The sequence below is a fragment of the Polypterus senegalus genome, chromosome 1 (assembly GCF_016835505.1).
Source record: "Polypterus senegalus isolate Bchr_013 chromosome 1, ASM1683550v1, whole genome shotgun sequence".
NCBI classification, from domain to species: Eukaryota; Metazoa; Chordata; class Cladistia; order Polypteriformes; family Polypteridae; genus Polypterus; species Polypterus senegalus.
Window position 1 is genome coordinate 329,090,134 of NC_053154.1, and position 26,868 is coordinate 329,117,001.

Below are 26,868 nucleotides of genomic sequence, written 5' to 3' on the forward strand. Positions count from 1 at the left end.
TGACGTTCAGGAGATGTCGCCGCTGGAGTTCTTTCTCGTGCCATCATGGTGCGTAGCGCTGCATGTTCTTAAGAGTCGCTCTGATGTGAGGACAGGGCCACAGGTCAGTTTGCACAGGTGTTTGTCCGTCTTCTGTTTCCTGTACTTGATGCCCAGGAGATGGTGGGGCTGCTGTTCTTCTTGTTCTGAATGTGCTTCATTCTCAGCAGATGTCTCCGCTGCTCTTTTCCTTTCTACCACGTCTCCGTCTTAAGCACCTCACTTTAAGAAACATGTGAAGTACGATACCTTCAAAGAGGTTGCCCCTACTCCAATTTTTTTGCATGTATCACGGCATAAGTTTTCAACGAAGACCAAGATCAAGGTTCGTGGTCCACGAGTAATTGAGTGACAGACAGACACAACCCTTAGCCCATCCATCCATCCATCCATTATCCAACCCGCTATATCCTAACTACAGGGTCACGGGGGTCTGCTGGAGCCAATCCCAGCCAACACAGGGCACAAGGCAGGAAACAAACCCCGGGCAGGTTGCCAGCCCGCCGCAGACAACCTTTAGCATTTTATATAAATATTATGACCAGCAGGGGGCACTGCAACCTCCTTAACCTCAGACCCCACCAAACAGACACAGTCCCGAGTTTAAATAAACGATTTACTGATCAACTAATTCCTTCACAATGGGTTTCTGATAAGCACAATACCTCTTCTCTCTTTCTTTTCCTCTCCTCCATACCTCCAGGTTGATATCTGACGTCCTACCTTCCTCCTGACTCCAACTCACTGGATGTGGCAGGGCGGTTCCTTTTATTTCAAACCCAGAAGTACATATCGGTGCCAGGGCATAGCACGATAATTCTTTGTATTAATATAGCGCTTTTCTCACTACTCAAAGCGCTCAGCAATTGCAGGTTAAGGGCCCTGCTCAAGGGCCCAACAGAGCAGAGTCCCTTTTGGCATTTTACGGGATTCAAACCGGCAACCTTCTGGTTGCCAGTGCAGATCCCTAGCCTCAGAGCTTGCAAAGTCCCAAAACCCCCAGAGCTTACCTCCTTATAGCACCCCCCTGGTGGAACCTAGGGAGCCCAACAGGGTTGCTCTATGGCACTACAACTCCCAGCATGCCCTGTGGGTGTCCACTGGTGTACCTGTCTCCCAAGTTGCTGCCACCTAAGCAGTTCAAGGGAGCATGTAATTTAAATAATCCCCCTGTCCTTCCTTCAAGCTGCCCCCCTGGCTGTATAAGAGATCAGAACCCACTTGCACTCGCGTGCAGACTGTCACAATATATAGGCTATAAATATATATGTTGATGGGTGCTCCATCAACAAGCACTGTTCTGCTCGAAGATAATCCAACACTCTCCCAGACGTCGTATTTCTGAATGGAAATAACACTTTGTGATATTTTGATTTTGATATACTTTTTTTAACCCCAAGGGGAAATTATCTTTTAGCAAGCCCTTAATGAATGATGTGGAAACAAAGTAGACCAAAAGTCCACTCTTTAAACGTTAACAAGACGAGTCCTGCTCCTTCTTCCAGAGGGGTTCTGCTCTTTCCTCGGACCGGCAGTGACCTGCATATTCTAATTTACTTTTCTTCTTTTCTTTTACAGCCCGACTGCCTCGGGACGATAAAACACAACTGGTCAAGCAGCACCGACGCAAAGAACTTGAAGAGAGGCAAAAGCTCTATAGGTAGGAGGCCTGTCTGCTATTTGGTGTTTTATGTTTGTGAGACTCGATGGTGTGTTGGTGACACCTCGGTGTGGTACACTTTATCCCAAGACAAAACAAGTGAAAATTATTTTACAAATGTTGTTTTGTTCACCCAAAGTAGAAAGGACTGTACGGCTGATGACACAAACACAATAAACTAAATACAATTGAAAATAAGCCCTCCCATTCCCACTGGCCCTGGCTGTGCAGGTTTAGCGTCTTGCCTGTAATGTCGCCTACTCACTTGCCCAACATCTGAAACTTCCCACTTCCACTCACCTCTCCCACTAATGTCCCACTAAACTCTTTCCATACCATTTTTGCTGTCGATTGAGCCTTTGCTCCAACTCATCTCCCAACTCCAAGCTCATGGTGACACTGGTAGGAAGTGACCTTTAAATCCCGACCTGGGATTAGCTCAAGGGCAGTCACGGTTCAGATTGGGCAGGTGGGCTGTCTCCTCAGCGCTCCCTCTTGGCATCGCAGATATCATTGCACCCTGCGACCCAATTGACTATTAGAGGTCCAAGGACCTTTCTTAGCCAACACTTTACCGGTCTGCCCAGAAACAGTTCTCATCCAAGGCAGCCTGACCCCAAACTCAACAGGCAGGTTTCCAAATCCTCTGCATGCCCAAAGTGCAGTTTTAGGATTTAAAATTGAAAAGTATACTTTAAATGTCCCAGTCCTACAAAAATCACCCTCATGGGAGAGGGAAACCAAAAAACCTCTGACTTAAGGACAAGACAAATGAAATATGTTTAAAAATAAAGTATGTGTTTTATATTCATCAAACAGAGAACCAAAACAGAAAAAGACAAATTAAGGGCAAAATGGATTTGTCTAAAAAGACAATCTAAAGCTAACAAGTCCAAATGCATAAACCAATAGCAAAATCCAATAAATTTAAGCCAATAAACAGAAAATCCAATCCGATACTCATGATATTCTTTAGCTCTGTTATATTCGCATCCTCTTCTTTTTCCCACCCCTGCTAAACAACATATTGGGCAACTGGGACTTGAGGAAGAGGATTTCGACTTGTCCTATGATACTTTGAGGGCTTTAAGGTTGTTGATGAAGGTTTGATGCCAGGTCAACTGTGGTCGTCCTTGGCCACATCAGCCTCCAGGTGAAAACCATTGAAACACCTTCTTGGGAATACGATTATCCTCCATGCGGACCACGTGTCCAGCTAGACGTAGGCGACAGTGTGCGATAATCGTGCTGAGGTTTGGCATCTTCCTTCTTTGTAAGACCTCCTCATTGGTAATGGGGCTGAAATATCGAATGCGCAGTATTCGCCACAGACAGCTTGGTGAAACACGTTCACCTTCTGAATGATACTGGCTGAAGCTTTTCATGTTTCGGCAGCGTAATTCGACAGCATTACTATGCTGTAATACTATACTACAATACTATACTGTAATACTATACTACAATACTAAACTAGCATTACTATATTATACTGTAATACTATACCATAATGCTATACTAGCAATACTAAACTAGCATTACTATACTACAATACTATACTAGCATTACTATATTATACTGTAATACTATACCATAATACTATACTAGCATTACTATATTATCATTACTATACCTAGATACTATACTAGCATTACTATACTAAAACACTATACTATATTACTAATACTATAATACTATACTAGCATTACTACATTATAATAATATACTACAATACTATACTAGCATTACTATACTGCAATACTATACCACATGTTTAGGACTAGGTAATAATATGTAATAAGAAGGTAAAAAAAGGATTAAACTGAGAGATTGAGACATTATGCTTAAAAGAGAAACATGAAACAAAAAGTGAAGTTAAAAAAATAGCAAGTAAAGAGTCAGCTCCAAAAACGACAATTGAATAATTAGAGTTAGAGAATAAATACTTTCAACAAAAAGGGCCACAAAGTCCTTTGAGAAAATTTCTCTTTTCTGTTTCCTGTCAGTCCCTTACCCTTTGTTCTTTCTTTCTTTCTTTCTTTCTTGGCAGGTCCTCTTTGCTTAATTAGATGCAGTGCTGTTTAGGGCCACAGTTGTTTCCACAGCTTCTTTGCTGTGCCATTACTTCCGTTCATGCAGCTCCCTTTTCAGCTTTTTCCTCCACAGCTCAAGGTTTGTGATCTTTATGACCATCTTATCTTTGATTCTATGGCTTTTCACTCAAGATTAAGATCAGCAACAGCAGTTGGCAATCTGAATTCTGAAATACCCAACAACTAGAAGTTGTGTAACGTAACTTTGGCTTTAGTGATGTAAAAGGTATTATTGTAAGAACACCACACAATGAAAGCATCGATGCTGAACAAGGACTAATTATCATGGAGGAATTCCTGTATAATTCACACAGTACGTGGGTCCATTTTGACAAATGCCATAAAACAGTTTAAATAAATTACCGTATATGCTCCAATAGAGGCTCCCAGCGTTTATTTGCAAAACTAGCCTTGGCTCCTGGTGCTTAATAGAGACCGGCTGCTATTAGAGACCGGCCATTACTAACAAAAACCTTCAGAACGCAATATTTTTTCGCGCGTGTCGGTACAGGTAGGTACACAAAAATATCAGCTAATATTACAAACAGTCACTTTATTTGAATTTCACATGCTGCATAAGACTGTTAAAGATAAATGGCAATGTCTTTCTGTACCTTTCACTGCTATTCGTCATCCGAATCCGCAGTGATGGCTTCGTTGTTGTCCAGTTCACTATCGTCTTCCTCTTCTTCCCGGTTTGTCACGACACTTTGAATTCTTGCCGCCGACAATTTCTCTCTTCCTTCAAAACATGGCTGGTTTTCTTTAAGGCAATGAATTAATGAATCCTCACTGCCGTCAGTAGAATTGCTGATGCCACAATTTTTGAAAGATTCCCAAAACATTTCATTTGAGATTTCATCCCATGCAGACATGATCCATGTCACCATCAGATGTCGTGAAGGTGCACGCAAATTTCCACTTGTGTGAGCTCTTTGTCATTGTCACCTGCTATCCAATTTTCATAGGATGCTCTGATCTTGTCCTTGAAAGATTTGTTCCATGAAACATCTGCTGGCTGCACATATTTTGTGCAACCTCCTGGAATGACTACTGTGTCCATGTTGTACTTTTTGAGCTGCCGTTTAATGTTTGCACTGATATGGCAACAATAAGAGTCCCAAACCAGATGTCTCTTATGGAATGAAAATTTCCCACACACTTTTTGCAGCCATTGGATTTTGAGATCTTTGTTCATCCATCTGTTTTGGGAACACGTTATGATGGCTCCTTGAAGTTGAACATCTTGCTGCAACCTAATCACTTCTCGTATTCTACATCTAAATACGATGAATGGCTTCATCTTGGTTCCATCACCCTTGGTTGCAACAACTATCGTAAAATTTCTCATGGCCAGTAGTTTTGATAGAGACTGTTTTTGCTCCGCTGGGATGAACGGTTGTCTCAACCGGTATGTCAAACCAAACTGACATCTCATCCATTCCAATAATGTTGCATTCTTGGATACCTTTGGTCATCCGCAACTGAGAAATCCACATCGCAAAAGAAACAACTTTGTCAATCAGTTTATCTGGATCTTTTTGAGCCACAGTTGTTGTTCGTCTGAGAGATAACGAATTACGCTCCATAAATTTTTGCAACCAGCCGAAACTCGCAACAAAAGTCTCCTTTCTCTTGGATTCTTCATCGATCTCGGTATTGAAAATCAGTTTCACTCATTCACGAATCATCTTTCCGGAAACGTGGACGGATTTTCGCCGCTTCTTAAGATTCCAGGACAATACACAGTCTTCAAGTTCTGCACTAACTTTCTTGGTTCCTCCTCCTTCTAACTGCTTTCTGCTTGCACCTTTGTCCACTTTCGCAGACACAAGACTCTCATATTGTTTCTTCCACTCTCCGATTCTTTTCGGATCAACACCATAATGATGAGCGGCCGCATCACCAGAAGTTTCTTTCGCGTATTCCACTGCACAAATCTTAAAGGCAATGTCAAATGACCGTTTTGGCGACATTTTGGAAGTCAATGTACCGTAGATCGACATGACCGTATAGGTGAAAAACTGCTATGGTAAACTCTGCTGACCCACTACAGCAGTTTTAGAAACCGGTATATCCGTATTTCTTATATATGCAACATGCTGACATGCACATGGGTTTACCAACAAAAGCGCCGTAGACATTTGAGCGCCGACAAAACCACGACAGACAAATGCGCGGCGACAAAATCGCGAGAGAGGCCAAGAGAGTGGGACGCGTACGTGCGCATTACGTACACATTATGTGCTAGGTTATAACTGTATTCAAAGATGCTAATTGCACTGAGTTTCGTTCCACCGGAAGATGTTGGGTCCGCTTTCGATGAACTGAGTGAGAGTAGACCCGACAATCTCCAGAATGTTTATGATTACTGGGAGGACAATTACGTTGGTCGCTTGAGACGCAATCGACGAGCCAACCCGTTGTTTCCTATCACCATGTGGAACATGCGAGAACGTGTTGCTGATGGCATGTCGAGAACAAATAACTCAGTCGAGGGTTGGCATAACGTGTCGTATACAAAGCGGAATTACCAACAATCAGGCAGCCAGCAACTCTCAATACGCTCAACTATCAAGAAGTCTTGCTGCAATTCTTCCTACATATGCAGGGCGTGATCTTAAGGACTATCTGCGTGCCGAGTCTCATAATATTGACTTCTAAAATAAACATTATTATATATGCTTTAAACTAGTAATTCATATTTAATGAAACTGTCGCGATTTTGTCGGTGCGATTTTGACGCCTCTTTTTAATGGGCGCTATTTTGTCTGTGCTCATATGTCTATCACGCAAATGTCAGGTCACTATGCACATGTATTATACATGTCTATAAAGATACAGACATTTACAATATACGCTAGCAGGCAAATATCAAAGACCCGGCTACTGTTAGAGACCGACTACTATCTGGCCATGTCCCCTCTGAAGCCCGGTGCTTATTAGAGACCGGCGACAATAAGAGACTCGGCATTTATTGGAGCATATACGGTAACTGTAATCTTGTAAATTAACCAACCCAGGAAAGGAAACCAACCCAGACAAAGATTTGGGGTACGGCTGTGACCCCGTATAATGACAAATAAGGGAATCAAAAGATATTTTTACAACGATTTTCAGACATGAGTCCAATACAGAACTGAGCTAAGATGGCTTCGTTTCTGGTCATATCGGCTTGGGGTGGGTCCAGGGGGGCAGACAATGGAAGTAACATCAGCAGTGGGAAGGCAATTAGTCTTCTGTTCCACAGAGGGAGGAAGAGAGAAGGCATTAGAAGACAGTGCTAACCGCTAGTTCAAGGTGTAGCTACCATCTCCACCACTGCACTATATTTGATTTATGGTTCCCTAGAGACCATTTATCTTCATATTGTTTCAAAAGTTTTTTTCACATCTGTTTTATATAAATTATTAAGCTCCCCACAATGAAATGCATAAACATACAGTACAGCATTCTTATTGTTAGTCAGAACAAAAGTGTATACTGAGCAGGAGCAAGTACCATTGCATTGTTGTGCCTCACTAAGGGATGCTGCAGAGGATCTTCTTTTGTGATTCTTCCATTGTTTGGTCAACATGAAGAGCATTTATCCCTTCACCACACTGCCTGGCAGGAATAACACAGAAGCGCAGAAAGGACCGATCTTCATCAGTGAGGTGATGCCCCACTAACACCAATTTATTCATTTTTTTAGAAAAGTCGCAGGCCTCTTTCTTGAACCCTCTTGATTTAAAGGATGTCCTGCCCTTCCATACCAGATGGACTCTGAAGCATCTCGCCCGTCCAGCCCGTGATGCACCAGCAGACCTCCACCAACCTCTGGAAAGCTCTCTGCACTCTGCTACAATAACTCAGTAATGGGCAGCAAGTGATTTATTACACTATAACATGTTTGTAACATTTTCTTTCAGGATCACCCTTAACCTGCAATTATGATTTCCATTCCATCTGTGATGCTGAGTTGGGTTGCCCAGACCCCAGGGTCCCATGTATTTCACCCCTTGGTGCCAGCTATTGCCTCCTGCTGCTGCTGATCTTAACAAGTGACACCCCCAGCTCCAATGTCAGGTCTTTAGAGCAGGGACCACCAATGGTTGTGTGTATCATGACCATAAGATGCAATCAAAGTAAATAAACGTAAATCTTAATGTGAAGCTGTGATGGGACTCCTGTCGGCGACTCTGTTTAAATTGAACCTCATTATATAGTCCAGTCATCTCTACCATCAGTCAGCTATTGCTCTTCATGTTCTACCAATGGCGTCTCTAATTCGTCTTCTTTTTCATAGGTGGAAAGAGTGGCACCCTGGGTTTCCATTAAGCATCGATGCCAATGCACACAAGGATTTGCCTCGGGACATTCAGTTTGACAGTGAAAAGGGAGTTGACTTCATCCTGAACTACACCAAAGCGTAAGTGTGGTGGTGTGAGGGCAAGAGCTGCGCTTAACACAACGGGAGGACGTGGGGGTGACATCCTGTTAGTGACGATGTGGTGCTGTCATCTCGAGAGGCCAGGAAAATCACATCTGTCATGTCAGGATTCATGAATAAGAGCTCGCCTTCAATAAAGTCCTCACCGGCCCAAGGTAGCCGCCTGCTCTGTTCTCAATAAAAGTGAGACACAGCAGAGGACCTGACATAATGCAACCTAGCACAGAGGTGGCCAACGTGGGAGCCTCATCACAAACATCAGCCCCACACACTCCTTTAAAGTAGAGGTCCAGTGTGGTTGGGAGTGGGGGTTGGGGGAGTGCAGATGGGACTGAGGTCCTCTAAGTGCGCCCACCTAGCTGAGCACAGGCAGGAATGAGGGACAGAAAACCTCTTGGAATCACATGGGGGACTCAGGAAAATGATGGGCCTTGATCCTGAAGCCCCTTTACGCCAAGCAGCCCAGTGAAGCTGTGTTGTTTAGTTCTGCCTGTCCACTGTCCATGGGGGTCCTGAAGGTCAGGTCCATAACCTCTCTGTTGTTAATCTAAATGAGAAGCTGTGACCTGTAATCCACCCTGGCAAATACGGGCTGCAATAGATACCAATAATCGTAGCCATTTTGTTACTGCATTGTGTTGTCCTACAGTACTGTCCTAAAAAAGTGGAACCAATATAAAACGCATCATTGGTTCCAACATACAGTACATCTGTTGATGCACTTGGACACTTCATAACTGGGTGTTTCTGGTCTTTCAACATCAGACATCCTCATCCAGGTGACTCAACCAGGAGTGATAAATGACAAGCTACAGTGGCTGGGATTGGAGAGAATGTAAAGATGACAGATGTCCAAGGGGGTGAACGTGCACCCTCTTCAGAGAGGGATGGGACTGGAAATCAAACTCTGTTTGGTTGAGCTTTGCCACTGTGGCCTTAACAGTTCCAGAGTCAACGTTAACCACCCTAGACACCCCTCCTTATCTCCTGATCTCTTATGAAACGACCACATCCTCATTAGTTGCCTGCTTATCATATTCCTCTGTTGTCTCCTTTGCTTTAGGATGGAGAACCTCTACGTGAACCGCTTCATGCACATGTTCCAGTCGTCCTGGAGTGACTTTGCCGATTTTGAGAAGATCTTTGTCAGAATTAGCAACACCATTTCAGGTAAGGCCCTGAGAAAGCATTGTGGAGTCAAACCAAATAATTCAGGCCACCGAAGAAAGCAAAAATATTTCAGGAAAGGCTTCAGGGTTGTGCTAGCGATGTGCAGGACTCACTTGGGAATGCTGCAAATTCATCTGAAAAGCAGAGCAGAGCAGTCAACAAGAAGTGGAGAATGACAGGAATTCTTAGTATCACGATTAGTGATGAGCGAACCCTGCAGAGCTTACTTCACCAGGAGTCCTGGAGAATCATGGGAGTGCTTGTGAACTTCGACAGTCTTCATGAAGTGCATTGAAGTCAATTGGGAAGGAGGAACTGAACTACAGTTAGGTCCATAAATACTTGGACAGAGACAACTTTTTTCTAATTTTGGTTCTGTACATTACCACAATGAATTTTAAATGAAACACCTCAGATACAGTTGAAGTGCAGACTTTCAGCTTTTAATTCAGTGGGTTGAACAAAAAGATTACATAAAAATGTGAGGCAACTAAAGCATTTTTTTTAACACAATCCCTTCATTTCAGGAGCTCAAAAGTAATTGGACAATTGACTCAAAGGCTATTTCATGGGCAGGTGTGTTCAAGTCTGTCGTTATGTCATTATCAATTAAGCAGATAAAAGGCCTGGAGTTGATTTGAGGTGTGGTGCTTGCATGTGGAAGATTTTGCTGTGAACAGACAACATGCGGTCAAAGGAGCTCTCCATGCAGGTGAAAGAAGCTATCCTTAAGCTGCGAAAACAGAAAAAAACCATCCGAGAAATTGCTACAATATTACGAGTGGCAAAATCTACAGTTTGGTACATCCTGAGAAAGAAAGCACTGGTGAACTCAGCAACGCAAAAAGACCTGGACGTCCACAGAAGACAACAGTGGTGGAGGATCACAGAATCATTTCCATGTTGAAGAGAAACCCCTTCACAACAGCCAACCAAGTGAACAACACTCTCCAGGGGTAGGCGTATCGATATCCAAGTCTACCATAAAGAGAAGACTGCATGAAAGTAAATACAGAGGGTGCACTGCAAGGTGCAAGCCACTCATAAGCCTCAAGAATAGAAAGGCTAGATTGGACTTTGCTAAAGAACATCTAAAAAAGCCAGCACAGTTCTGGAAAAACATTCTTTGGACAGATGAAACCAAGATCAACCTCTACCAGAATGATGGCAAGAAAAAAGTATGGAGAAGGCGTGGAACAGCTCATTATCCAAAGCATAGCACATCATCTGTAAAACACGGTGGAGTCAGGCAGTGTGATGGCTTGGCGCATGGCTGCCAGTGGCACTGGGACACTAGTGTTTATTGATGATGTGACACAGGACAGAAGCAGCCGAATGAATTCTGAGGTGTTCAGAGACATACTGTCTGCTCAAATCCAGCTAAATGCAGTCAAATTGATTGGGCGGCGTTTCATGATACAGATGGACAATGACCCAAAACATACAGCCAAAGCAACCCAGGAGTTTATTAAAGCAAAGAAGTGGAAAATTTTGAATGGCCAAGTCAGTCACCTGATCTTAACCCAATTGAGCATGCATTTCACTTGTTGAAGACTAAACTTCAGACAGAAAGGCCCACAAACAAACAGCAACTGAAAGCCACTGCAGTAAAGGCCTGGCAGAGCATTAAAAAAGAGGAAACCCAGCATCTGGTGATGTCCATGAGTTCAAGACTTCAGGCTGTCAGTGCCAGCAAAGGGTTTTCAACCAAGTATTAGAAATGAACATTTTATTTCCAGTTATTTAATTTGTCCAATTACTTTTGAGACCCTGAAATAAAGGAATTGTGTTAAAAAATACTTTAGTTGCCTCACATTTTATGCAATCTTTTTGTTCAACCCACTGAATTAAAGCTGAAAGTCTGCACTTCAACTGCATCTGAGTTGTTTCATTTAAAATTCATTGTGGTAATGTACAGAACCAAAATTAGAAAAAAGTTGTCTCTGTCCAAATATTTATGGACATAACTGTAGTTATGGGTGGCTTGTAGTGGAGCCGTGGTGTTTTAAGTGTCCCTAACGGTCACAGAAATGTCTGCATTTTGTGCGGCACGTCAAACGTTTAAAAGCCTGTACAGTACCTAAACACTCAATCTCATTTCACTATTCCATTATTTCCCAGAGTAATATTTTCCATTCATTTGTGCTAATGCGATCTTTACTCTCATTTTGGAGACTTTTGAATTTTCCTGCTTCCATTATCTCTAACCTGCTCTGCATGTGTATCACAGGACTTGCATCTGAAGGTTGTAAGTATGACGTGACTTGACCGTCTCGAGGGACGTGAAAGCGTCTCTCTGTCTCTTTTCAAAAGATCACATCTCGTCCCTCTCGAAAAAGTCTTGTCTCGTCGCAAGTTTTTTGTTATAATAAAGAGACTAAGACTTTCATGAAGAAATTCATTAAATCATGTATTAAACATGTGGGAGAACGGTGGCTCAGCGGTAGCGATGGATGGAATCATTTTTTGCAGCAGGACTGTGTCTGTCAAACGTTCAAACCCCAATTCCTGTCCTTCTGTTTTCTTTCTCCACGTAACCAATCACCACACAATGAGCTCTGTAATAAATGAAAAACCAGCTGCAAACTTAGAATGGCATTTCTTTAAAACTTTTAAGGAACATTGAAACATCTTCCGTATAATTGCTTAATCTGCGTCATGGATGTGAATTTATAAAATAAAGGGACACTACACAGAAACAGTGGCACTGCTTTGGCGCAGGGTGCTGCCAGTTTGCAAAACCAAGCAAAAACACGTGTACGCATGGTCTGAGGCTGCCATGAAAATGTGAGTAGCATTACACCGAGTTTTTACGTGTATGCACCATTTATATATGAGGCAGCAAGTTTGTTTTTTAAAGTGTTTTTAACAATCTTAAAAATGAAATGTGTTCTTCTGTGGTACCGTCTTGTTTTCTCTTACTGATGCCACCATTTAGGACGTTTCGACACCATTTGTATGTAAGGTCAGCTGGAAGGGTGCAGCATTGCGCAGTTCCTGGTTGTCCAAGTTTTTGGATAAAATTTTAAAATTCTCACCTGATTTTCTTTGAGCTTTATATTGGTTTTTAGTTACAAACGTATTCTGTCGTCCTTCCGTTTACGTCTTAGCTCTTTTCACAATGTACTTTACTGGTTTTCGATTCAATTGCTACGACCCTGAACTGTGATTTTGGTTTCTCATACTGAGTTTGTTTTCTTGTCTCTCGACTCTCAGTTTAGTTCTAACTCATTTGTATTGCCAGCGCCCATCTCCCATCTCCCGACTCCATTCTCATTTCTGACGGCAGCCATTTTGTGGCGATCTGTTAATGAGGCGTCTCTCTTACACAGAGTACGTCATGCAGCACTGGCAGGAGGACTTCATGTTTGGCTACCAGTTCCTGAATGGCTGCAATCCTGTCATCTTCAAGAAATGCTCCACACTGCCTACTAATTTTCCTGTCACCAATGAAATGGTGGAATCCTGCCTGGAAAGAAATATGACGCTGGAAGAGGAACTTAAGGTATGAGATTCTCCTTTCGAGTTTTAATATCCTGAAATGTAGTGTCAGGACCTTCACGTGTCTCTTTGTCTTCTGGTGAAGCACCTCCGGATTGTCTTCCAGAATATCGTAAACTAGAAAGTAGAGCATTGTGCCACACATGCTTGGCATCTTCAGAGTCAATTGGCTGCATGCTCTTGGGCCTTCTGATGATCACTTTACAATTTTAGTTTTATGGCAGTAATTATTGCAGACATGTCATCACCAACAAAAAGATCATCATATTTTAAATGTTCAGAACAAACTGAACACCTCGCTCAAGTTTCTCTTTTATATTGTAACAGAAAGAGAGGAGAACGCTAAAGAGTTGGGCTGCCAAGACAGCCACCCCATATAACTGAATGCAAAAAATAAAAGGTGTAATTATTGTAGAGTTATCTCTACAGACGCAAATTCAAAACAGAACTGTCCCAAGATGGCGGATCTTCCGGTTTTGGGCCCTTTTGACAGGAAGAGGCGGGTCCAGGTGGGCAGACACCGGAAGTGACATCAGAGGTGTTCTGGCTGTCGACCAACTGGTCTGCAGAGGGAAGAAGAGGGAGGAGAATTAGGACACAGTGCCAACCCCTGGAGAGGAAGTGGAATTGCAGTCAATAGGACCCTGTAACTGCCCCATATGTGTACGTGCGTACACAATATGTAAGGGTTTGTTATTTAGGCAGAAAATGAACAAACCTTAATGATTTTAGAATGGTTTTTCACCTTTATTTCTGCTGCCATTCTAAAGTGTATGGCTATCAAAATAGATTCCTCTATTAAGATATTAAAATTGCTATGATTATTTTGTTGTGTTGTTGAAGGCACAAAGGCACGGTGATTGTTATTTCTCCATCATTGTTCCAGAGTCTCAGGCTTGACTTCTATGTAGGGTCTGCCTCTTTAACATCCGCCTAGTCTCCTCGTGTAAACACAACTTTAAAATAAAATGCTGTGAGATGTGATCCAGGCCTTAATGACCTCTTGGGCACAGCCATCAGCAGTGTGTCTGTCTGCGGAGAGAGTGACGACCTCGTCGAGAGGTTTACTTACCTCAGCAACAACATTCATTTCTGTGGTGACTCTTCCTAAAAGTCAGTAGACAGATTGGGAGAGCATGAGGGGTCACGAGGTCGCCTGAAAGGGGTGTGTGGTGCTCCCGATATCTGAAAAAGGATGAAGGTCCAAGTCTTTAGTGTCCTGGTGCTTCCTGTCTTACTATATGATTGCCAGACACGGACGCTATCCAGTGACCTGAGACGAAGACTGGAGTCCTTCAGTACTGTGTCTCTTTGGAGAATCCTTGGCTACCGGTGGTGTGACTTTGTGGACTCATGGAGTCCCGAATCAGGCACGTTACCTGCATTTTGAGGGAGCGTCGGTTACGGCACTACGGCCATGTGGCACGATTCCCTGAGGGTGATCTGGCTTGCAGGATATTCATTGCTGAGGACCCGAGTGGCTGGACCAGGCCAAGGGGACGCCTACGTAACACCTGGCCACAGCAGATAGAGGGTCATTTCTGGAGGGTGGGACTGGACTACGTGTCTGGCTGTTTTATCGTATGGTGGGTGTGCCAACGTGCTGTACCAGTGTCTGCTCTCCAACCTGACCTGACCTGATGGGATCCTGCTATCCTACACTGACAATCAATATTTATGTTAAGTGATATGTGACAATGTGAATATGTGAAGCCCTTTAGGTTTTATCAAATGAAGATCCATCCATCCTTGCATGTGTAGGCTCTTCTTTTGTTTTTTTCATTTTAATTAAGTCTTGTTGTGTTTTGGATTCAGAAGTATGGCGTAAAGGGGTGCAGGCCTTTAAAATGACAATAAGCAAGCAATCCTACCTGGAGGCTGTAGTGTACACAGGCCTAAAAATGAGGAGGTTGTTTTTAAAGGTCCAAACATATGACAAAAGTCCTACACTTTACAAAAATGGGAGAGGTGAACCATAAACCTCTGGCTGGTGAAAACAAAAATGAAACATCTTTATAAATAAAAATATTTATTACTGAAATTGAAAATGTAACAAAAACACTCAAAAGAGTAAAAAAGGATCTGCCTAAAAGGAAATATAAAGAGGAACAAGTCCCACACAATATAAAGGCAAATACAGGAAACAAAGCAAGAAATCCAAGAAGAGAGAGAAACATCAAGAAAAGTAACATTCACAAAAAGACTCCTACGATGTTTTAAGATTCGCCTCTGAGAGGATCCCAGGCTCAGTGCCTTTACATGTTAAGTTTTGTTATTGTGGCCATGTCATGTTTCAGGGTCAGAAATAACAGTAAAGCAGACCAGAAGATGCTCACCTCAAGGCTGCAAGTCCTCAGACTACCACCTGCAGGCTGTGTCCTACACAGGCCTAACAATGGAGAGCTTGTCTTTAATGTTCAAATAACAAAGGTGTGGTAGCGCTGCCAGCTGCAGGATTTATCACAATACTTTAATGGCTGGTAAATGATTTGCCTTTTTACATGTATATGTTGCATTCAGACTGTATAATAATGCAATTTAGATACATATTGGTAAGCAGGACAACAAGTGCCATAGAATGCAACTGCTCTGTGTGTGCGACAGTATGTTGGACCAATCGGGGAATGAGAAAGTGTAACGAGGAGGGTCCAATCAGATAAGGCTCATGGATTTAGCAGGTAGAAATCGGAGCGCTTTCAGAATCTGCGTTTTCGCCTTCCCCACTGATACACCAAGTTAGCGTTTTCAGACGTTTACGGCTCTGGACGGCATTTTCAAAAGTCTTCGGTTTTGGGGTTAAGTGGACAAAAAGCAGAAACTGAAACTAAAGTCTGCATTTTTAAGCAAAAACATAAAGTAGTAGTGCAGATGGAGCCTTTGACTCCCGCCGACTGTGATTCTTTTCCTCTACTCTTTTCCTTGTCCGTTTCTCTTTCCTTCTTCATCCTAGCACTCTGACCACCCTTAGTGCTCATTACCCCTGGTGCTGACTCAGGTAGTGGGGCTGCTTGGTCCTCACAGTAGCCCTCAATTCAGGGTACCAGCTGCATTCTATGGTATGAACCCTGTATCCTGTTCACCAGCTTCTGGGTGGAATCTTCTTTGCATGTGGCTACAGATGATGAAATGCAAGCCATCAGATTATTTGCTGAACAGGAAGCCTGTCTACAGAAGTAAATTTGGAGAACTCGATCAGTTCCGCTTACTGGCCCTAGACTGACCTCAATTTGTTGGCTATTTAGAGCGTTTTGCTGTCACACCAAGCTTGGCGCCAGCATGACTATGTGAGCGTTGGACAGCAAAGTGACCAGGAATACAACCCTCCCGGCAAGTGCACAGAAGACACAAGACATTTTAATTCGGGTCAGTTCAAAGAATGTTTGGTAACTTGAAAGAAGTCCTTTGACTATCAACCACATTAGACATGTGTGTGATCTCTGGGGCACCTCCTGTGTCAGCATGGCTAAGACGTTTACAAAGTACACGAGCAGCCAACATGCAGGCTTCCTCCACCCCGTGCAAGTGCTGTGCCCTCCACTGCTGAGCTGCCATCCTCGGCTGTGTTCTAACGGCCCTCTCAGGGACACCCAGACTCGATGCCACCGTGGCTCCCATTTCATTTGCAGGTACAGCTTTGGTCTCATTGTGTTTTTCACCTTATTTTCTGTTTTCTATAATCAGGAAGGCAACATATACATCGCCAACTTTGAGATCCTGCATGAAGTCTCCGCCAACTGCACAGACCCCTGCACCATCCAGTATCTGGCGGCACCGCTCTGTCTCTTGTATAAGAACTTGGAGAACAAAATCATTCCTATCGCTATTCAGGTAATGTAATCTGGCAGGGGGTCAGTTTGGCATGTGGGCAAGATGCTTTGTGCCAGCTGTAGGACATGGGCTCAATTGGCACTGATATCTTCTTGGTGATCCATCTACAAGTGAAAAGGACACAGTCCAGGATCAAAGATCCATAGGCTGCAAATGAGAGTCTGGTCCACATTAGATATGTGCCTTATATGGACAGGCAGCCAGCCAACTACGTGGGAGGCGTGTTGATGGGTGACGCAACTCCGCCTCACACGGCGACCGAGCTGCAGGCTATGGCCGGTATATATGTACGGAAGTAGGATTCAGTTATGACCGTTACGCATAGAATTTCGAAATGAAACCTGCTTAACTTTTGTAAGTAAGCTGTAAGGAATGAGCCTGCCAAATTTCAGCCTTGGAGAATTAGTGATGAGTGAGTGAGTCAGTCAGTCAGTGAGTCAGTAAGGGCTTTGCCTTTTATTAGTATAGACCAGTCCAGTCAATAGCTCTGTGTGTGCCAGGGGCCGCATCTCCACCAGATTTTGACTTGCATTGATTTAGGATTAATGATGCGATTTATTGTCAGCTCATTTTTGTCACTTGGAGTCAGATAACGCGCCGACAACACTAATCTTAACCACAGTATAAGCAGCCACATCACAGAACATCGCGACTTCAAGCGTAAAGGTCAGACCTTCTAGTCCACAGTGGAGGCCATGTTTCCTGTCTAGCATGGGTCACCACATCTTACAGTGACACAGGTGACTATAGTTAACAATTTCTGCTCTATCAAATATTGTTGCCTTTAATAGAAACAATATATTCTGATATCCTGATATTACGATAGACTCCTTTTTCCTGTTTTTAATTTCCATTCTCCTCCCGTTTTACCATTGTGCCCGTTTTATTATAGGGACTTTTCACTAGTTTTGAAATAATAAATATAAATGAATTCTTTCCATATTTTAAGAAAGTTTTTGGACGTATCCTCTAAACCAGAATTTGACTATTTGACATAATAGAGAACGTCGCTTACCCACTGGGTTCTATATAGAAGGCGGGTTTGGACTCTTCCAGTGAAGCAGGAGACGTCTGCCTGCTAGTAGGGTATCGGAGGACATTACAATCGATTTCTCCCCGTGCACTTTAATGCCATCTGGCACTGTTAACGGATTAGGAGTGATTGTAGCTTCGAGGCTGTCTGGGAAGTCTGTAAAGATTTTTGTTCAAAATTATGTTAATTTAGTGCTGTGAACGAACCCCTGTCCACGACTCCAGACACCAGGTAAAAGTCCAAATGTTGACTTTATTTTTCTCCCACAGTGCACAAAGCACACTCTTCTCCACAATACTCATAAATCACCAATACAATCAATAAACACAATCCTCCAGCTCCCAGACGCGTTACCACCCTTCCACCCAGCTCAGCTCATTGTCTGTGAGTTCCCATAGTCCTTTTATACCTCCTGACCCGGAAGTGTTTCTGCCCAACAGTCCACAAGTCCTTATTCCTTCCGGGTCAGGGTAAATAGTCCCTTTCTTCAACCCGGAAGTCCGTCGCTCTTCCTGTGACGAACCTCCGGGTCACAGGGCACGAAGAAGCCCTCGGTCCTCCCTGCAGCTCCCTCCTGTGGCCCCCACGGCATCCAGCAGGGCTTTGCATAAAAACTCCAATGTCCATGATGCCCTGCTGGTCTTCTGGGGACCTCCACGCTGCAAGGAGGGCTCCACCTGGCGGCTTGGGGTATTGGCCGGGATAAATGGCCGGCCATCCATCTCAGTGCATTCCCAAAAGATCTGGCCTAGTGGAGCTGGAACTAAAAGGCTGCACTCACAGGTTGAGCACATTTTGCACAAATTTAAACAAGATAAATATGATTGATAATTTAGTTGAATTATGGAGTGCTTGGCACACATAAAACTAAGTTATATTTTATGTACTGTACGGCTAAGTCCCACTCCTTTTCTGAGATGCCATGTGAATGGTCGCTTTACCCACTATGCCCTAGGATATCTGAAGGGTAAGCTCTTAGAAATATTTTATATATTAATGAGATGCCCCTCTTTTTTTTTTTAACGAGAGAGATGAGTATGGCCTGTTGGGTTGATATGGGTGTGAGGTGGTATTGAAAATCCAGTAGGTTTGCTTTAACAAAATGTCGGATTTATATACAGGGTGAAAGTGTGTACTGCGGTGGGGGTACTCTGCCCGGGGTTTTGTTTCCTGCCTTGCGCCCTGTGTTGGCTGGGTTTGGCTCCAGCAGACCCCCGTGACCCTGTAGTTAAGATATAGCGATTTGGGTAATGGACGGATGGAAAAAGTGTGTAACTGGAAGATTAAATGTACAGGCTAATTGTTCATAAGATGCAAATACGTTGTCTATGTAAAGATGGTGTCTTAATCCTTAGCCTTTTCCAGGGGTTAAACTCCGAGTAAGTCTGAGAAGGCGAAAAGCAACAAATAAGAGCTTCTCTACCTTGAAATGTGTCCTCCATTGCTTCCATATATTGAATAATTGGTGGATGACTGGATTGTTGGTAGATGAGAGTTAGTATTGAGGTGGCACAAAGAAGGACATACAAGGAACATGAATAAAATACTGTAGGTGGGCAGTGTCGGGCCTGGAGGGCCGCAGTGGCTGCAAGTTTTCTTTACAACCCAGTTGCTTAATTAGAAACCAAACCTTGCCAGTCTCAGACCTTATTTAATCTTATGGCTTGTTAGTCTGCATTGTTAGGTTCTTATATCGTAGATTTTTTTCCTTTCCAAGGATATCATCCAAATGATTTGAAGCCAAAAACAGATCATTTTAAGTCTATCAAATTTTTCTCTTGTGTTTTATTAAATTAAATAGTGCATGATGAATCCACACAGGTGTAAACAGAAACTAGTTAGACGGAGAACTGCTAGCTCCTCTGTCATTTACATCGCATTACTAATAAGGAGCCATTAAAACAGTGAATGCAGCTGTTTAAGACTGAAATATTCAGTTAAGGGTGGGGAACCTTAATAAGCAAGACCACTAAAATGAAGCATCAAAATGTCACTTGAGCAATAAGTGTCTCATCAGCAATAATTAACTTCTCATTAAGAAACTGGATTGGAACAAAAACTCGCAGTCACCCCGACCCTCCAGGCCCGAGATTGCCCACCCTGATGTAGAACATGATTTGTTTCCCATTGCAAATCACGCTGGTGTAAATTCATGAATTTCTGCCAAGTTTCAAGATTTTATTGTGCATGTATGTGAAGTAAAATGAAACATTAGGCAGTGCCATGCCACCTTCTGCTTTAGATGTTTGTTGAATCTCCTTTTGGATGTGTGGCTGTTTCAGATTCCAGATGAATGATGTTACGACTATGTGTAATTTCTTAATGAATGAATTGTTTATGTATATAGGGATTATCTCAAATAGATAAAGCATCTTAGAGAGGATGTTCATTTTGACAGGATTAATTCTCTGCCAAGGTGTGATTGAGGAGGTTGGACCTCCCGTTAACATCTTTTTTTTTTCCAAAATTGTATTGAAAAAGATCTTTATGTTTACTTGTGATGGTTACCCCGAGATATTTAAACTGTTTTTATATTATGCATGAGTAGCTATCCAATCTAGTATGGTGTGCTAGACAACCACTAGGAAAAAGACACTTTCATTTTGAATCTAGAAATCTTATGAAATTCTTCTAACACATCTATGACTAATGGCAGAGATGATTGTGGGTTTGATATATCAAGCACCATCTCATCTGCATGTAGTGATATTATCTGTTTGAGTCTTTCTTTTAAACTCCTCTTTATCTCTGGTTTCTTTGCGAGATGAATTGCCAGTAGCTCTATGGCTAATGCAAAAAGCATTGGTGATAAAGGGTATCTGTGTTGAGAACCTCTTTCTAATTTGAAGTATTCAGAGTATGTGTTATTAACACTAGAATCCCTAAAGCCTATGAAAAAAGTCGTAATTCCGGAGCATCTTAAATTCCCTCGCACCTCATCAGCAGTGTCTTTATTTTGCAAATGTGTCAATCAGTACAAGCAGCAAGCTGCCTGCTGTTCCATTGCCCCACCGACACAGCTGAATTCTCCCAGCTCAAGTCTCTTTATGGTGGTGTGAGGTGCCTGGAGTTGTATAGGGTAAATAATATATCGTATATGGAATACATACATTTCATGTGTGTTCTGTGTCTACAACGAAACCTTCAGCACCTGCTGACAAGGTGCGAGGGAATTTAAGGTGGCCTGGAATTAAGACTTCTTTTGTAGGCTTCAGGGATTCTAGCGCTAATGCAGCCTGAGGATTCTGGACTAGTATAAAGTGGTATAATCCATACAAGTATATTGGAGCCAAACCTGAATCTGTGTAGTGTAGTAAATAGATGATCCTGTTCAACTTTATGAAAAACTTTTTCTGCATCCAAAGACAGTAAATCCTTTGGAGATTCAGAATTTGTGGGCAAGCATATTACATTAAACAGGAACTGAAGGGCTGAGACCAAACACCTTCTTTTAATACATTTGGTTTGGTCTTGTGATATTACTGAGGGAAGAACATTCTCAATCCTTCTACCTAGGACTTTTGCTTTTGACCCTATTATCTTAACATTTTTATTCAGGAGTGACATTGGTCAATATGAAGCACATTGTATTAAGCCTTTATTTTTCTTTAGAAAAAATGTTATTAATACTTGGTAGAATGTTTTGGGTAGAATTTAGCTTTCTTTAGCTTCTTCAAGCATTGTTAACAATAATAGAACCAGCTAGGTTCAAAACCTTTACAAAATTCAGCTAGGCTGCCATCTAGGCCTGCAGTTTTCCCATTTTGGAATGAGATTATGACATCCTGTATTTTAAAACTGCCAGGGGTATTTCAAGTTCTTCTGCCCTCTGAATATTGAGTTGTGCTACTTGTATTTTACTGAAAAAATCTTTAGCTTGTGACTTATTTTCTTTACACTAAGAAGAATATTAGGACTTCTAGTACTTGTTAAATGTGTCTGTAAGATCATTATTATCCAGAAAAATTCTTACTTGTGCGTGCTGAACAACATACAAAACATCACCACTTACTGAATTAGTATGTTTAAGGGACTTACCTACTTCATCTGGCATTGGAGAAGGTGCCAGTTTATCAAATGACACAGTCATTCATCCCCCACTCACAGTCACATTTAACAAAGACGCCATTCAGACAAGAGCAGTCCTTGATTTTGAGTCGTCTCCCGAGTCTGTAAGGCAGCAGCGCTAACCACCCTGCTACATGAACCCCCCCACCCCCACCCCATTAGACCCCAAATCACTTTCCAGATTGGTTTGTTATGTAATGGGAGCCAGTAATGTGGGGAGTTCTCACATTACCATTGGGTAGGGACCACCACAGATGCAGACCCTCAGGTCTCTTGTATGTCAGAAGCTTAGGCTGTGGTTATTGAGAAGCTCTTTCTGGATGTGTTTCTGACTTTTTCTCTGCTTTTATCTGCAGTTGGGACAAATTCCTAGTGAGACAAACCCCATTTTTCTTTCGACGGATGCAAAGTATGACTGGCTGCTTGCCAAAATCTGGGTGCGCTCCGCAGACTTCCATGTTCACCAGACGGTGAGCCACCTCCTACGGACACACCTCATCTCCGAAGTGTTTGGAATTGCAATGTACCGTCAGCTTCCATCTGTCCACCCCCTCTTCAAGGTATTGGGATTTTAGATGGTGGGACACTTTGAAAACAAACCTGTATTTTATATAGTGCCTTTCAGTAATGAACACCAGCTCAGTAAGCGTTATAAGACCATATTGTATTTGTTCTTTGTCATTTGGGGCGCTGGCGGTGACTTGCTCAGGTCCACACAGTGATTGGGGTAAATCTGCTGGTCTTGTGCTTTTCAGTTCCTTTCTTTAAACACTGGGCCACAAGTGCTCCATTGACCACCATGGCTGCTGATCGAGTCCATCTGGTCAAGCACACAGCATGACCGCTAGTGTTTTTGACTCTGGCATTACACTTTCATTTGCACTCTGCTTCTTTTCTATTTTTTCTTCATTCCAGCTCATTCTTCCTCATGTGAAGTTCACAATCGCCATCAACACGAAGGCCCGAGAGCAGCTCATTTGCGAGTGCGGCCTCTTTGACAAGGTAAGTTCGCTCCTCGTCTCCTCTTCTTATCCATCTCGTTATTCCGCTCAGCGACCGGCTACCCTCTCATTTGTGACCGTCACATTTTATCTGCTGCAGAAACTAGAAGAGGTGAGAATTCAGGGTGCAGTCTGGTGGTGGTCTTCAAATTGGCAAAAACATAAGAAACAAAAGGTTATGGTGAGGGGAACTCTGAATTAGGTGATGTTGTAAGCGGTGTCCTTCAGTGATCAGCGCTGGGGCCACCGCTCTTTTTAATATTCATCAACGATCCAGAAAAGAATATAATCGACAAGCTGGTTAAGTTCATAGATGATACCAAGCTGCAATGGCAGATAATCTACAATCCGTTAAATCATTATTGAGGAGCTTGGACAGCAGACAGGCTTGGGCAGATTTGTGGCAGATGAAATTTAATGTCAGTAAATGTAAAGAATTACACATAGAAAGTGAAAATGTTTGGTTTGAAAAAACAATGGGTGTGTCTGAAAATCGAGAGTACACCTTATGATAAGGACTTAAGAGTCGTAGCGAACTCTAAGCTATCGACTTCCCAACAGTGTTCAGAAGCCATTAAGAAGGCTAACAGAATGTCAGGTTATATAGCGCCTTGATGTGTGGAGTACAAGTCACAGGAGGTTATACTGCAGCTTTATAACACACTGGTGAGGCCTCATCTGGAGTACTGGGTACAGTTTGGGTCACCAAGCTGCAAAAAGGACACAGCAGCACTAGAAAAGGTCCAGAGAAGAGCGACTAGGCTGAGTCTATTGTTCTGAATGGGCTCATTATTATTTATGCACTTTTCTGCATTTGTTTTACGAACCTGAGCACTCATTTTGGGGGCTTCTTAAGCCCTTGATTCTGAACCAATAGTTTTTGATTCATTTACTTCTGTCTTTATGAATAATTTTTCACTCTTCTCACCGCCATCTTGGTTTTTTACAATTGCCGGTATTTTGTCTTCCTGTTGTTAGCCGTGTGCCCTCGGAGGTTGTGATCCACGTTAGAAATGTGACATCACGCATGAGATCATCACCAATCATCTCCCTATCCAAGTTTATAGTTTCCAAAAATCCTTTTCGATGCTCGATTTTGTGATTAGTTTTTCTCTCTGCTTAGTTTCTTGTTGATTTCAACTGTTGCCTGTGATTTTTTTGACCTTGACGTTTGCTCCTTGTTTTGCCTTTGACACTGTGTGGTAGGTCTTATGGTTTTGACCCTTTACTGACCCTGATTACAACAATATTTGTTGTTACGGCACATTTTCACACACAGGCTGTTGCTCAAAGTGCTTTACAAGATGTTGAAGAAATGGGTACAAGCAAAGCAAAACAAATTCAAATTAGAAAAGAATGCTAATGAATAAATAACATACAAAAAATAAATGACTACACACTTACATAAAATAGATCTAGAATTGATAGAGCAGTAGAGTCTTTAAATATAGAATCAGTTTTTGAAACAATGAAATAAAAAAAAAAACTCCATATAAACTGGAGAAGGGTGGCACAGTGGGTAGCGCTGCTGCCTCACAGTTAGGAGACCCAGGTTTACTTCTCGGATCCTCCCTGCATGGAGTTTGCATGTTCTCCCCGTGTCTGCGTGGGTTTCCTCTCACAGTCCAAAGACATGCAGGTTAGGTGCATTGGCGATCCTAAATTGTCCTGTGTGTGTGCTTGTGTCTGCCCTGTGGTGGGCTGGCACCCTGCCCGGGGTTTGTTTCCTGCCTTGCGCCCTTTGTTGGCTGGGATTGGCTCCAGCAGACCCCGTGACCCTGTAGTTAGGATATAGCGGGTTGGATAATGGATGGATGGATGGATGGAAACTGGAAAAATAAAATCTGCAGGGGATCAAAAGACCACCCAGCCCTCATAAGACATTCTACCCAATAAGGATGTCCTTACGTTATTCCTTATTGTGTTTGTAGGCTTCGTCTCAGAGGATTCGACGCGGTGGGTCTTGTAGGTAGTTGGGGTATCGCCTTTCATTCCAGCATCAGAGGCAGCTGCACAGGACTTTGATCAGGTGGTGGTGGTGGCGGCTTTTGGAAAATCTGGAAAAGAAATCAAACAAAATTAGAGATTACTAAAGATTGCTAATCAAAAAGAAATATATGAAGTCTATGCATGTATATTCTGTTAGGAATAGAAGTAAAATGTAAGTACGAAAAAGACAAATTAAAAAGTGGGTTTTTAGGAGTTTTAAATGATCTAACACAGCGGTTCTTAAACCTTTTCTTCTTGTGACCCAATTTATCTTTTTAGTGCGTTCACGACCCACAATCACTGCACAGCGTCATTCAGGGCTTACAGTTGAAAATCACTGCCATCTAACATCCCGGGGGGAGTATTCCCCCTTCAAGAATCACGAACACTGGCCACCCACCCCAAAGAATTACCAGCGATTGGCGTATTATCGCTGAATCAGACTCTTCAACTCTGATTTTGATGCAAGTGATCTGAAGCTGGAGATCAAAAACAAAAGTGAGGTACCACCATCAGCTGATCGTGGGGGACTGAGGTATCTACAGCAAAGTTCGCCTGGCAGGACTGCCACTTACGATGACAAGTGGTACAAACCAGATTATGTCACACCCACCGCACATTCCTGCTGCCCACTGAGCAGACCCTGCACAGCTGGCAGAAACAGCGAACGGGCAGCGACAGCAGCCACAGCACACAGGCACGGACGTTTTATATTGATTTACGTGTGAAACCACAGACTTGGTCTGAAAGTGTTTTTTAATAATTTTTAACTTGATAAATGAGCGAGGTCTTGCAAAACGAGTAGTACGTATATGCTTTGTCTGCTGGTGATCACGTGATCACTTCTGAGCCGATGGTGGTTCTCTCTCTCTCGCTGCGGGATTGTGGGTAATCGTCTCCCATGCTTGGTCTCAGTCGCCGTGCCTTACTCGTATAGCTAACATCCATACGAGCGTATAGTTTACTATAGCATGGTGACCACGTGTGTGCGTAAAGCAGTTTTTAATTTGTGTCCAGTAAGGCTGTAGCTGTGCGAGCGATGACTCTGTCTGACGACAATGCAATGTCACATTTCCGCAAAATCCTCAAAAGGAGGCAAAAGCAACTGTCATTGGATAGATTCCATGTTAAAGTCGCAAAAAAAGAAAAAGATTCCAGTGAGCTAACAGATAGCGGCAATTCTGTTAATCAGAGTGAAAGTCGTCCTTCACTATAGCCCTCCTCCTCCTCCTCCTCCTCCTCTACTCTCCCTCACTCCAGCCAGAATTCTTTTCAAAGGTAAAGTGCAGGTCAATTGTTTTATGGAATTTTACTTTATATTTTGTATTTTTCATTTTTATATGAGTATTTTCTGGTTGTGGAACAAATCATCTGCGTTTCCATTATTTCTTATGAGGAAATTCGCTTTGATATGCGAGTGCTTTGGATTACAAGAACGTTTTCGGAACGAATTATGCAAACCGAGGCACCATTGTATTCAGGCCTCAAAGAGTTAAAAGGAATCCACCATTTCAAGTACAAGGCAAAGATTAAATTCATTCATTACAATTCACATAGGATTCGTATTGATAAGCGGAATAAAATTGCACCTCCTCCTTGACTGCTCTTTTAGAACTAAATATTGAAAGAATCTCTCTGTGTCGTTGTTCGCCTTCTCTGTCATCTCTTTGGGTCGTCGTTCATCTTCTCTGCCATCTCTTTGCGTCGTTGTTCTCCTTCTCTGCCATCTCTTTGGGTCGTCGTTCACCTTCTCTGCCATCTCTTTGGGTCGTCGTTCACCTTCTCTGTCATCTCTTTGGGTTGTCGTTCACCTTCTCTGCCATGTTTCTCTCCAGCGGACTTTTATCCCTCCTAATTTCCTTCCTAACCGTTGCTCTCATATGCCCTACGGTTAGCGTTGGATTCTTGTGGGCCTCAAACGGCCGATTTTACCTTCAGATCTTCCCTTGCAGCACCTTTTTTCTCCACCTCAGAGCTTTCCATAATATGTATATGTATCGACTCGAGAACTTGTCACCGTGCTCTGAACCTCCACCTTCTTTGGATCCATTGTGGGC

General features: G+C 42.8%; 1 protein-coding gene across 1 annotated transcript in view; it reads left to right on the forward strand.

Annotated features, from left to right (window-relative positions):
* alox5a (arachidonate 5-lipoxygenase a) overlaps positions 1-26,868 on the forward strand; it is a 78,724-nt gene that overhangs the window by 27,139 nt on the left and 24,717 nt on the right. The window contains exons 3-9 of the mRNA XM_039737896.1: positions 1,618-1,699; positions 8,078-8,200; positions 9,285-9,391; positions 12,724-12,896; positions 16,574-16,720; positions 22,178-22,381; positions 22,737-22,823. Of these exons, the coding sequence (XP_039593830.1) occupies positions 1,618-1,699; positions 8,078-8,200; positions 9,285-9,391; positions 12,724-12,896; positions 16,574-16,720; positions 22,178-22,381; positions 22,737-22,823 (923 nt within the window). The remainder of the gene's footprint in view (positions 1-1,617; positions 1,700-8,077; positions 8,201-9,284; positions 9,392-12,723; positions 12,897-16,573; positions 16,721-22,177; positions 22,382-22,736; positions 22,824-26,868) is intronic.